This window comes from Pyricularia oryzae, chromosome 2, assembly GCF_000002495.2.
Source record: "Pyricularia oryzae 70-15 chromosome 2, whole genome shotgun sequence".
Classification (NCBI taxonomy): domain Eukaryota; kingdom Fungi; phylum Ascomycota; class Sordariomycetes; order Magnaporthales; family Pyriculariaceae; genus Pyricularia; species Pyricularia oryzae.
In genome coordinates, this window is record NC_017850.1 from 4205460 (window position 1) to 4219020 (window position 13561).

Genomic DNA, 13561 nt, shown 5'->3' on the forward strand with positions numbered 1-13561 from the left:
AGAAACCTATTCAAAGAGTAAGAATTTGGGGGGGTTGCTTTTACTGTGTGAACGATTATAAAACGCCAACTTACAGGACAATAGTGTTTCAAGAGCGCAGAATACGAGCAACGTCGATGCAATATCTGCATCTTCTCCACCAAGTGAAAAGGAGCACCTCTGAGTCGCTTGGGGATTGAAACATGGCCGGGGCTCAAGCCTTTGTATTTCTGTTGAATTTCTTCCTCACGCAGAGTATAGTCTTGGAATCTCTGGCTTGTTTGAGTGTGGTCGACAACAGATGTGAAGGCATTGTGCAAACCAAACTGCCGAGGGAACAGATACATCATGCAATGTATCGTGTTGCCACGCATCTCCTCCTGTCGGGCGACATCTCCAGGTTCGCCATCGCCCCCTTTCCGTACTTTTTCAGTGTCTGAGACTGCCGGATACCTATTTAGGACATCTGTACCGCAGGAAGTTAGTTTTAAATGACCACCATGGCAAGTTCCATAACCGTGACTGAAATGCGGGAAGAGAACTGGGGGAAGGTGGCTACATACGGATGTGTCTAAGCCCAAAGTGCACCGCCCCGCGGGCATTTAGTGCCGCGCGCGAGTATAGCATGCGGCTCCTCACAAAGACTATCTCTACCGCCGACTTTTGGCCGCCATGAACCTTGCTGGGGTCTCGTGGCTTGGTAGCAGTGATCGGTTCTAAATTGGTGATTGGTCTCCCTGTTTTTGAATCATCTTAGTAGTGCTTGTTCCGCGCGACCATGCGTATTTATCTAAGTTTTGCCTGTCTCAATGCCAACTAGCCTTGACAGATTGGATCAGACAAGCCCCCCCGGCAGCAGCAACTCACCAGTCAGTTGGTAATAGTTCTCGTTCCCGGTCGGCACTTTGACAAAGATGGAATGGTCTAGGAGGAGATCAATCATCATCTTCTCTCCAGCCTGACCAAGCATCGATAGAAGCTCTGGCCATGGTGATGATTTAAGTGCCTTCACACGTGGGTTGGGTTGGGTAACGAATATTCCGGGTACGGCATCGGCAGCCGCGAGCCCGATGTAACCGTTAGCTCGAGACGCCGGTCCTCGGCTGAATCCATCGCACAACAAATGCCGTGGCCAGCCCCCGCATTTCTTTTCCCTCTCAAACAGGGACCAGATGACGAAACTAACAATCTAATGGTATTCAAGGTTCAGTGTCGGCGTTCCTGTCATGCTGGTTTGGCAATAGCTACAATCATCTCATTATATGGGATGGAGAGACGAGACGAGATCCTACCTCTGATTGGCAGAAGAGAGCTTTTGTCACGCCGTCCGACAAGGTGACGTAAGATTCGTCGCCTCTCTGCGAGAAGTTTGCCCACTGCTCCCATCGTCCATCGGAGAGGGCCGCCCGCTCTTCCGAGGCGGCAACAATGGTCGAGTCAAGGAGATGCGCCAGTGCAGCTTCGAGTGTTTTGTTTGCGGCGCCGTCCTTGTCGTCAACTCGGTCACCAACGGCCGCGATCTTGCGTCTCCTGATCCTAGACGTGGAAGGCAGACTTGAAAGGAGGTGCTCGCGTAGGGTTTTCAAGCATGGGAAATACTGCGACAAGACAAGATGTGTGAATTCAGCAGGATGGGGTTGTTTATCCAGTTCCAATACGCCGACTCGTCCGCCCTTCTTGCGTTTCTTGGCTGCCCTGGTACAGCTAATGTCACTAGTGACCTCGGTGCCGTGGTCCTGGCGTCTCCGGCGCTTCTTGTTGTTTTTTGACATGTTTGAAGCTGCCAACATTGAATCGATCCAGCATTACCAAGACTTCCATATCTGAGTTTGATAAGTGACAGATGATTGATCGTGCTTTTTTTTTTAAGTCTCCTGCAGCCTTGTCTCCACTGCCATCCTTAGTTCTTCCAGGATTCTGTTCCGAATTGCAGATTCAAGCCATCGTATCGAGAGAACGAGGTCGTGGATATAAACTTGAGCAAATTACGAAACGGTGAAATTGGATGAATATGTCAAGGTGAACAAGGCAGATTGGGACATTCGCGTGCTGCGCTACGTCCCAAAGTGTCAAAAGTGGGACGCGTCTCTTAAGACAAAATCGACTTTTATGGTAATTATGGAATTGCGAAGTAGGTACGGTAGGTGCTCAGTTTAACAGTACAGGGTAGGTAGGTAAGGCGAGATCAAGTAAGGTCAGGGAGGTATCTAAGGTAGGTGGCACGGCAGAGCCAAGCTTGAGAATAAGCTAGTAGATCAATGCTAGAAGCATGGTTGGGGGGTGGGGCACTGCCATTGATCAAGCAATGCTTTGGATCAATCATGTTCCATCGATTAAATTTTCCCTATCTTGGCTAAAAGCAACCCATACACAAAAACACTCACAGAACGTTTGGAGATTACCGGGCAGTCGAATTCTAGTTTGAATCGGAAGCACTGACTGGTCAAAGTGATCATTGTGGTGGCTTGGAACTAAGCCCAGTCATGCCGCACTGGTCGATTCCGCGCGTTCGAGTCCAGTGCCTTGGGTGGGCAACCAAAGTGCAGAAGGACCAAGGGTCCCAAGGAGGGATCCGTACCGTAGGTAGATGCAGTCATTCTACCTAGGTAGGTAGGTCAATGCCAGTGGACGCCAGCGGACGACGTTGAAAAGAGGCGCGCGGGCGGCACGTAGGCCACAGACGGTTCTAGTCTCGTCCAACGACGGCGCTCGTTTTGCCAAGTTCGCCTTGCCACGTTTCGGATGTTGAATGCCCCAAAATCACAAGCTAACCGCAGTTGGTTGGATCTATTTCTCGGGGGGTTTCCATGAGGCGAGATAGGTAGGTATAAAGAAGCAGAAGAAAAGAGACAATATTAATAATATATGTTATAACAATATTGTGGTAATGGTAATAACAGAGAACCAAAATTGAGAAACTTTTCTCGCTTGTGAAAGACAGACACATCAAGACATGTAACATGAGCAAAAATCACACGGTAACAACCATCTTGCAAACTGCTGAAATCCCCACAGTAACTTGTGACGATCTCCAAATGGAAAGGCTGATCGATCTCACTCCCTTGGACAATGGAGGCTGCAAGGGGGTTGTGAGAAGAATAAAGGAGCGATAAAGACGGAATAAAAAGAAACAAAAACACTGCAGCGCTCAAACACAAGAAATGTCTTTCCGAACTAAACAAGAAAATCTCAAAGAGTGGGAACATTCCGGGAGGAAAAGGAGCTGCCTTGCTGCCCACTCAAGAAACCTCGTTGGGCTGCCCCCGGCAGTGCAGCAAGGTAATTAATTACTGTACGGACTAGGTAGGTTAGGTAGTATGTACATTGGCTTGCCGGCTTCATGAAGACGGCAATTGACGAACAGGAGGTACGAAGACTCAGGGGTTTGGACGAGATATGCTCAGGGATTGCATCTAACTACGAAGCAGCTAGTAGCAGCAGAAACCCTACCTATTCTTGTCTAGGATGTGAAGTTACAGCACTTCCTTTTCTCTTCCCGTCGGCCCCTTCCCTCCAAATCTAATGTCTGTAGGTGGATTTTTTTCTCAGCTGCTCGCGGGCTGGATCATCCTTACATTCCGAACAAGTGGATGCCTGCTTGTTCGGTGATTACCCCTTCAATCATCCAGTCAGATGCTTAGATGCACACGTCAAAAAAGAAAGCATAACCATGTTAATTGTGTCTTGGATTGAGGGGCGAGGCAAGGATCGTCACCCCAAGCGATTGGTGATAGTTTATTTTTTTTCTGTAATTCTTTTTTTTTGTAGTACGGCTTGTACGGTAGGATTGTCTACCTCCTCGTTAAGGAGGCTTAGGAGGGTGTTTTTTCTTTTCTTTTCTTTTTCTAGCTGGACGTCTTGCCCGCCCAGCCCGTCTTGCCTGCCCTTGTTTGTCTCTGATGCAAAAAAGCAACGCGGATCCCTGGCCACTGATTCCTCCCTGTCAGGGTGTTGTTGTTTTCTCGGCTAGACCACTTTAGGGTATCGTAAGGTAGCAGGGAAGGTGCCTTACCAACCAAACGAATGTCAGGTTGATGTGGCTTGTGCTTGTGCTTGTGTTAACGAGTGGGGATTCGACCCGTCGGCCGGGGAAAGTGGTCGGGCGTATGAGTTGTGTGCCCGCTGCACCTCCCTACAACGTTGGAAATCCAATCCAATCCAGCCAGCAAAGTCAAGATCTGACCCAGACTTTCACTCCAAGTGAGGACATGGAAGCGCGTATATGCCGCAGCTTTTATGACATATCAACAACAGCAACAAAAAAAAAAGTGAACCTACCTGCTTACTGGGTAGACAATTGGCGTCAAATCAACACCGTGCGCTAAAGAGCTCGCCTGGCGTTCACTGAAGAAGTACTGCTGTACCGTCCGTACCCCAGGGGGGTACCTTGCCAGCCAAATTTCAGACAAACGGACCGCAGGCCGCCATAGTCAACGAATTTTAGACCCGGCAAAACCGCTGCAGAGACCTGAGCGACTCCACTCTCCACTTCGTCCATCCATCCGCCTCCCTCACAGCGGAGGAGCATGTCCTTCGCACGTCGTCGCTTCCACCCGCTCGGATTATGATGCGTCCCGTCTGATGTTGGCAAGTCCTACCGCCTTGGGATGGTTGGGTCTTTGAAGCCTGACTGATGACTGCCACACCATGGACGGGGGCAACGAGGAGGACCGCTTGGGCACCGCACCATTGCCGCCCAGCTCGAGACCCTTCCATCACCAACAGCAACATGATCCCCGTCAGCAGCACCACCACCATAACCACAACCATAGCCACAGCCACTACCAGCAGCATTACAATTACGAACTTGACGACGACGCCTTCACATCGTCCACCGCTGTCTCCACCATACAACACTACGATCGGAACTCTAACCGCCCCGAAGTCGCGACTTATGCCGCCGCCAATTTCCAGGCCGTAGCCGCCAATGCCGCTGCTGTCGCCTACCCAAACTCCGACTTTTCCAACGCGGCCCCGCCCGAAAGTCCTTCTGAACCCGACGACTTCTATCGCGACCATAGAGGCCGACCAGCCGACTCGATGGCTTCGGCAGCCCTCCCGCAGCACCACGCCCTCCCACACTCTCACAACATCGCGCATTCCCGACAAACATCCGCCACCTCGCGTTCAGATCCGTACGGTGCCTCGATCGTATCCAAACATGGTCAAAATGGGCTTTCCGCAGGCCACAGCGGACCGCGGTCTACATACCGCTCAGCTTCCATGCCCATAGATGATAAACCGCCCAAACCAGCTGCCGGTGCCTACGGCCCTTCGAAGCAGCCAAGTGTGAAGGATCTGAAGAAGCGATTCGACCAAGCAGTAGCGGAACCTTCGCAGGGCAAGGCTATACGTCAGCCAGGAGCCCGGCTCGTCTCCAAAGATGGCTCGTCCGGCACTGCGCGTGGTCGACTTGGCGGTCCGCCGGGGACCTACCTTACTCTCAGGACCTCAGTTGACCGCGATGCTGGGTCCTTTCCCACAAGGTCCAATTCCAGGCAGAGATATGTGGAGGAGGATCAGCTTTCCAGCAATGCCAAATCCTTCGCGAGCAGGATGAGGCCAAAAGCAGCCAGTACTGCAACCAGCACTCTTGCGCAGGCTGCCAAGGCTGTATCCCCTCCCCCTGTCAGATCACCAAGTGTCCCAGCGGCCTCCCCTCGGTCTGCGCGACCGACTGGTCTGCTATTCGGAGAGATACTACCACAGGATGACGGCTCGCGTACTGTGGGTTATGGCATTGACGATATGGCCAATAGATCTCGACGAACCTCCCATCAACAAGCCCATGACATTACTTCACCTGACCGCGCCTCTCAAGATGATGGCGAGCCAGCCTCCCCCGTTGAATGGTATCGCAGATCATCCAAGGGCTCGAGGATACCGACGTCTATTCATGTCAGGACACAAAGTGACACCTCAGCGAATAAACCGGCCATTTCAGGTAACCGACGTCCGGCTTCGCGACAAAATCGAAACTCGACATCATCGCAAGCATCACAACCAGCATCGCCATCGTCTCGTCTTCCGATCTCGGTGAAGAAGTTGGGCGAATCACCGAGTCACAGTAGTCCGTCAACCCGTGCTAACTCACCTTCTCAACCTCTTCCGGCCAGTGGGAGATCCTCCAGGCAGCATGTCATTCGCGCCAAAACGCCAACGACACGATCAGCCACACCTACCAGCAAACGTTCGAACCACAGTACGCCGACAACATCACGAAGAGCTGCGCCCAACAAGATCGCTACCCCTAGCAATCAAGGGAACACCCGGCTAGCGGCCTATATATCCGCTCCGCCACCCAAACTATCCCCCCCGTTGCGGAGTTCACGCCCGCGACAGCCTGTTTCAAGTGCAAGTACGGCGAGCTCTCGTCTCAAAGCTGTCGAACGCTCGTCTGGCAACAAAAGATCAGGGCATGATGACGAGCCCAACAGCCGAAGGCGCAAGATAGACGTTGGCCCAATAGACTTTGCGCAACGCAGGGAGACGATCAAGCTCGCATATAGCAAATCGATTCGAGAGTCTCAGGCCCGTGAGGCAAGGCAAGCTGCTGCAGCGAGGCGAAAGGAGCAGATGGCAGCAGCAGCGAAAGCAAAAGTGGAAGCCGAAAAGGCTTTGCAGACGCATGCGGATGCGTCTTCTGCGAAGCACCCACCAGAGCAGGAATCTCCTGTCATTCGTGCAGACCAGGCAGCTTCTGGCGAGCAAGGTCCTGCAGCAGATAGCGGCTTGGGCTCTTCGGGGCCTTCCTTGAGGCTCGTCACGTCCGAAACCAAGACGGATGCGGACACCACTACGGCGGATGTACCATCCAAGTTCCCCGATCTCGAGATTCCAGGAAGCTTCCCCAGCTTTGGAACCCCAGACTTGGCGCAAGATGAAGTGCCCATGTCAGCTATCTCGAACACTTCAGTGGTTACCGAGTTCGACGACGAGCCCCAGACAGAGCCCCCTGTATCGATAGGACAGACTTCGGGGTTGGGCATTCATGTGCCCTCCGCACAGCCTGGTGTAGTTTACGCAAAGGCCATCTATCAATCCCCATTCGAAGATGACCGGGCAGAGGGCGCAGTTCAACCCACGACTGATGCGACACAGGGCTTACCGTATGGCTATGAGCCTGCTAACAATTCTGCACCCCCAACTACGGAACCTGAGAGAGGAAGCGCATCCGAAGCAGAGCTTCTTGCTGGATCCCAGCATATGGAAGACATACCTATTCTCATTCAAGGTCAAGACGACAAGAGCTTGGTCGAGCCAGTGGTCAAAGATGATGCGACCGCGCAGCAGGACTCGCCAGCAGAACAACAAACACCACCAACCTCCAGCCATCAAATGCCTGAGTACGAGCCTGGGCCGTTCGTACCCCAGTCTCAGCCCACAACTGTGACCATTCTAAGTCGTGGGTCCTCTGACTTCTTGCCGCCTGTACAAACAAGTCTTCGGACTGATATCGTTCGTGATTTGGATGGTTCCAGTCAGTCACCGCACATGGACAGCCTAGAGGATTTCTATATCGGCGGCCCACACCTGCGAGATAACATCTCTGCCCTGCGAGATTCGACCTTTATGTCATCTGAAGCCTCGGACGAGCACATGGCATCTTCTGCTGAGGCACAAAGAACGCCTGACACTTCTAGAAGTTTGACAGTTCCTGGTTTGATGTCACCGGCGAATCGGACAAGTCAACACTCGGCATGGACCGACTTTTCTCTCGAAAGCTCTGATGCTGGACGCGATTTCACATCTAAAGCTGGAATGAATTTCATCAGCCGCGACTCCACAGTGAGGGGGCGCCCGCCGATGCTTGATTCGAGGCCAGATTCTTATGCCAGTGATCATAGGAGTGAAGATCACGGATACAACTCCGATGTACCGAGAGCGGATGGGCGTAGCACAGGCGCATTTCAGTTGGAAAGACATGAGCTCCCAGAGCTTGACACAGGTGATGGGTTTACCATGGACTATGTGTCGCCTTCAGCTAAGCGTTCGTCGGTGCCCGGTCAACCTGACCATGAACCGCCACCAATCCCAACTCCCGACAATCGCTCTGTTCAAGAGGGCCGTCGGACACCATCGAGTAGTTACTATGACCAGACTCGACCTAATAGCTACCTACAAAGCGTTGCTGACGATGAATTCGGCGGATCCCGGCGGGAGAGCGAGGAGTTTACGCAGCCAACGCTCACGCCACACTCAACTGGCCACGCGTCCCTCGATAGCACGGGGATGGGCTTCAGCAGGACAACGACGCTTGATGCCGATCCAAAGACAGCCTCGGCCGACGATGTCAAAGACCAAACGAGCGTCCAAACTGGGGCGAGTGGAAAGGAAAGGAGCCGCCTCGTTCAGCGCCAGAATGTTGTCAAGGAGCTTATCGACACGGAGGGATCGTTTGTCAGGGACATGAACGTTATCGAAGAAATCTACAAGGGGACGGCCGAGGCCTGTCCAAAGCTCGACAACAAGACGATCAAGCTCATCTTTCGAAACACGGACGAGATCATCGCTTTCCACACTGCTTTCCACCTGGAGTTGAAAGAGGCCGTGGCGTCCGTGTATAGTCCCAAAGGTCGACGGTCACCGCTTTCAAGGGAGAGCAAGGACGATCCTATCTCAGATTCAATGACTGTCCGGTCAAACGGATCCTCTCCCAAAGACGGCCGTGATACAAACATCGAGCCTGACGACGGCAAAGATCGACAAACATCCATCGGGCCTGTTTTTGTCAAGGGTATCGAGCAGATGCGTGTTGTTCATGAAAGCTTTCTGCGGACCAGTGACCCAGCCGCGAAGCGTCTGATTCAAATACAGGAAGACCCAGCGGTTCAGGTTTGGTTGAGCGAGTGTAATGAGGCTGCCAGGGATCTCACGGCCGCATGGAATCTTGACTCGCTCCTGATCAAGCCAATGCAGCGCATCACGAAGTACCCGAACTTGATCAGCCAGCTTCTTCAATACACACCGGAGGATCACCCGGATCGAGAGGCGCTAATATCCGCTCGCAACGCACTTGAGACTGCTATTCTTGACATCAACAAAACGAAGAAGAACTTCGAGCTTGTGGGGCAGATCGTGGGCCGCAAGCGCAAGGAGTCTGACGTTCGAGCAGGCTTCGCCCGGGCCTTTGGGAAGCGCGTCGATAAGCTGCAGGCTGCCACAATTCGAGTTGAGGAGGATACGGAGTACAAGGCGCTTCAGGAAAAATTCGGGGATGATTACCTGCGACTTCAGGTTGTCCTTCGAGATGTCGAGTTCTATACCCGAAAGGTATCAGAATATGTGCACGAGTTCCTCCAATATCTTTCCGCTATGGAACTTGTCATGCGACTCCAGCCATCGCCCTTTCCTGAAATTGAGAGCAAATGGGCCCGCTTCAATGTGTCGATGCGAGATATGGAGAAGGTCGCGTTGGATCAGCATGTAAGTGCTTTAGCAAGCCCCTTTTCTTCCCCTCTGTGTCTGCCCGCTAACAATCGTTCCCATGAAAGCTTGCACAAGTACGAAAGCATGTCATAGAACCGTTCGAGCTGGTTATTCGATGCTACAACCATCCGTCCTTGGCAATGAAGAAGCGGGCAAAACGTCGTCTCGACTTCGAGAGGGCGGAACAGCTCAAGAAGGCAGGCAAGAAGGTAGATAAGCAGCTGAGCGAGCTGGTCGAGCAGTACGAAGCCCTGAACGAGACGTTGAAGAAAGAACTGCCAAAGCTGTCGGCCCACACCGAAAAGATAGGTAACATCTGTCTAGGGAACTTTGTCTGCATCCAGGTCAAATGGTTCTCGATATGGAAAGATAAGGTCAAGGCTGTTCTCGACGACAAACATGTGCCGGAGATGTCTGAGGTGGTTTCCTCATTTAACAGGGAGTTTAAGTCGATGGAAGAGCAAATCGCCAGCATTGGCATCATCAACCCCAGTCTCAAGCCAAGAATGTCTCAATCAACGACAGACGATGGCATGTCTCGAATCAAATCCAGGCCCTCAGAGCTCTCGACTCGTTCTAGAGGACTGTCTATAAACGACATGGCACCGACTATACCGACACCTGATTTCGTCAGAGCCAATAACGGACAAAACATTACATCGCCTGCTGTGACATCTCCGACGTCGTCATCTCACTACTACTACTACTACAAAGAACAGCACTCGGGGCTGAATGGCCATGGGCAGTCTAGATACGCAGTGCCAGCCTCTCCCAGCCACAACAGCAGTCTCTCTGGCGCTCCTCCTCGGCCGCCTACAAGTCGAAGTTATGATTCTGGACCATCACAACGCCCAAGTGTGGACTCGACAGCACCACCCATCATGGGATCGTTACAACAAAGACGGGATTCGGGCTCTACATATGCCACCAACTATGCTTCGTCAGAACAGCGAGACCGACGGTTCTCAGGACTATTCAGCTCGGCCATGCCGCCCGAGGAGGCGGAGGAGCGCCAGTTGAGGTCACGACAGCCGTCACAAAGGCCTTCTCGGGCTTCATCTCGCGAGCGACCCATGATAAACGGGTACAATGTTATGTTCCTCGCCGCATCTCTTTTCGAGTTTAATATTGAAGATACAAAGCACGAGGCCGGATATCCTTATCTGACGTATCAAGCCGGTGAGATATTCGATGTTATTGCAGAAAAAGGCGAGTTATGGCTCGCCAAGAACCAGGACGACCCCGCGAGGGTCGTTGGATGGATTTGGTCAAAGCATTTTGCGAAGCTTGCAGACCCATAGCGAGTTCAGCCTGCTTAGGCTGTTCTATGTGCGATCTGATTTTCAGATGACTTGATTTGGAAGAACGAAGAAGCTGCCAGTGGCGGATGTTCACAGAAGAGCAAAATATACCCGATCGGATACTACCTGTGTAAGTGAGTATCAATCATTGGAGCGGGCTAGAACGGGATTTTTTTGGGCGATTTTTGGAGGATAGATTAAGGTTACCTTACGGGTTTGGAGGCGTTGGCAAGGAAAGACACATGCTGGGAGCGAGTAGCTACAGGCTTTGCGATATTTCCTTATTTCTTTTATTTTCTTTTTATGTCCGACTGGACCTGGTTGAGATCGAACCTCGACCAAACTCGCTCCCTTTCTTTTTCCTTTGTCCCTTTTCTCTCTTGTTGGTTTCCTTCTTTTCCTTATCCCTCTCGGCCTCAATTCCTTACTTGGAGTGATGGGGTTGGTTGGTGTGGTGTATTGATATTTCGCCTGCGCATCCGGCTATGGGAAAAGCAGGCATCAGTATAGGAAGCTTCTCACTTTTTGGTACATTTTACTTTCCCTCTGCAGGCTACAACCATTCGGGCAGCTTATTTTCTTTAATTTGCTGATATTTTTCCTTGCCAGATGGCGAATGAGACAGCAAAGGAGCGCGCGAGCACTTCATGGCAGAGCTAGCTCATTACTTATAGATGTTTTACGGACACGATGTTATTCATGCGTGAGAATAATTATGAATGAGGTTTGGCCAAGGCTCCTGGCGCACCCTATTCTTTTCTTGTGGGCTTTATGGGAGTGCACATATTCGCTTATACCTGGACTGTTAAAGTGTGGCAAGATGCTTCACTTTTCGCCTTGTAGCAGCGTCAAGTGATAATTGTGATTTATAGGAGCCAGCCCGGGCAACATGTTGACAGAACAAAGGCAACCTCCTGCAGGACACGGGGATGGTGTGCCTGCCTGTGCATTGCACTGGAATCAGGAAGACAGTCTGTCTCTCTTTCGTACGACAAGCTTCCAGATGGCCGTACCAGTTTCCCACTCTCCGAGGTGCAAGGTACTCGGTTCAGATAGGCAGGTAGCCGGTCCGTGTGCGCCCGGCTCTGGTGGCGTCCCTCTAGGCAACAAATGGAGTATGTATGTATGTACATCCAAGCGCTAGAAGGCTGGTAACGCGGGACGATGCGAAACCTTAAGGCACTCTCAATACCGGTAGACCGGGAATCCCCGATGTCTTCAAAGCTATAATGAGCGCCTTTGTCGGAGAGAGAAAAAAAATCCTTTTCAACAGTGACGACTGTCACAACATGTGATGCATATGACTACGGTTATAAATGTCCCTTTTTTTTCTCTTCTCGCACTTCACACGAGATATGGATGTGCCCTCTGCCGAAACAAGCGGGAAGCTGCAGATGCCATGTTACCCGACATGCATTGACGAATGATATGATGTGGAGGTGGAGATAAAAGAAAACTCTGGATAATTGTGCCGTATTTTAGTTTTCTTCTCGATAGTGACTTGTACAATAGACCATATTCGGCGGGGCTTCCATCGCGGTTCACAATGGGTGCCAATTCCAAGGCAGCTAGCAGGTAGGTAGGTGCCTTGAGAAAAGAACGCTCAACGTTTGTAAACGACCATTTCAAGACAGCATATGGTGTGCGTTATAAGATGTGTAAAAAAAAAAAAAAAAAAAAAACCTGAAAAATTTCCAAGGGATTTTGCTGTATTGTCATCCAGTCGTCATAGCGAGATGGGCCGGGTGATTGAAAAGCCGTTTGTTTGTTTTGCTTGCCTCGTTGGTCATTAGAACCGCGGGCTATACCACGACCGTGCGACGCATACGGGGGCTCCGAAGGCCAGACCTGGTTGTCTTTGAGGGGCGTTCGTCCATCATTGTGGGTTGTTTTTTCCTTGTCATCTCCATGCTATTAAGCATGGACCGACCGTTCGTTGTTGTGAAGATGCCTAGTGCGTAACTAATAAAGTTGCATAAATCTGCATGATGCTAGCCGAGTTTCCGGAAACATCTGGCATCATCGACTTTGGGAGTCAATGCAGAGCGGTGAGGTAAGAGAAGGGAAAAGGGATGAGAACAAGAATACAATGTATAAAATAAAAATAAAACATTAAAACAGCGCTATATATTTGTCATGATATCGGGGCTGGCTGACATGGGAGCTGAAGCTCTGGGGAGGGACACCAAAGGATGTGCTTTTGTCGGCGACGCTTTGCGCGCTGTTTGTTCGCGCGTCACTGCTTGCATGAAGTTTCGGTTCCTACGCGAACATGATCTTCGCAGGACGACATGTGCCGATCATCTCATAAACCCCCGGCAACCCCTTGTTTCTGCGATTCGGATGCGTCGCCGAATTTGACATGCACCCATGCCGGCCGCCTCTGGATCTGTCGGTCGGGTGTGCTCATCGTAGTAGAGGATACGAGAGCCGCAGAAGGGTTTGTTGATGACATCGTAGCATTAGCGGCTCGCTTGTCAAAACCAACGAAATACTTCGCAACGTTATTTAGACGTGTTACATACCTACCTACCTTACATTGATTACTTCGTACTTACCTACTCAGGTTACCGTGTTTGCACGGTTCAAAAAGTTGAAGCTTCAACAAACATGGAATAATATTCACCTAGCTAAGGACCCTACCAGGCCATCTAGCTCCAAATATGACAGTGGTGGGGGTGAGATGATCGAGGCTCTATTTCTTTTGAAAAACTAACGAAATCTCCGAAAATTCCTCGGAAGAAAAAAAAAAAACAGACGCAGTTAGTCAGGCAATTATTACACTCTGTCATCCGTCGTGCGATTCACTTCCTGATGATCTCGTTGTGTTCGAGAAAGTCGGCAATGCATGA

General features: G+C 51.2%; 3 protein-coding genes across 3 annotated transcripts; all 3 read left to right on the forward strand.

Moving 5' to 3' along the window:
- Window positions 1–2342: 2342 nt before the first annotated feature.
- On the forward strand, window positions 2343–3795 carry MGG_15741 (uncharacterized protein; the record flags this gene model as incomplete). The annotated part of the gene is made up of 4 exons (XM_003714554.1): window positions 2343–2558; window positions 2880–3068; window positions 3139–3258; window positions 3748–3795. The coding sequence occupies exons 1-4, from the start codon at window positions 2463–2465 to the stop codon at window positions 3793–3795; spliced, it is 453 nt and encodes a 150-aa protein (XP_003714602.1). The 5' UTR covers window positions 2343–2462.
- A 343-nt stretch (window positions 3796–4138) lies between these two features.
- MGG_11178 (uncharacterized protein) lies at window positions 4139–11508 on the forward strand. The gene is made up of 2 exons (XM_003714555.1): window positions 4139–9405; window positions 9474–11508. Exons 1-2 carry the CDS (start codon window positions 4627–4629, stop codon window positions 10707–10709), a joined length of 6015 nt encoding a protein of 2004 aa, XP_003714603.1. The 5' UTR covers window positions 4139–4626; the 3' UTR covers window positions 10710–11508.
- Window positions 11509–12255: 747 nt separating this feature from the next.
- Window positions 12256–13425, forward strand: MGG_15742 (uncharacterized protein; the record flags this gene model as incomplete). Its single annotated transcript, XM_003714556.1, has 4 exons — window positions 12256–12284; window positions 12705–12762; window positions 12831–12932; window positions 13276–13425. 4 exons carry the CDS (start codon window positions 12256–12258, stop codon window positions 13423–13425), a joined length of 339 nt encoding a protein of 112 aa, XP_003714604.1.
- Between the last annotated feature and the right edge of the window lie 136 nt (window positions 13426–13561).

Bases quoted from the DNA above. Each gene is read 5' to 3' on its own strand.
- MGG_11178 (XM_003714555.1), top strand. From the start codon at position 4,627: ATGGACGGGGGCAACGAGGAGGACCGCTTGGGCACCGCACCATTGCCG. The intron at 9,406-9,473 runs GTAAGTGCTTTA...TTCCCATGAAAG, and splicing joins AGGTCGCGTTGGATCAGCAT to CTTGCACAAGTACGAAAGCA.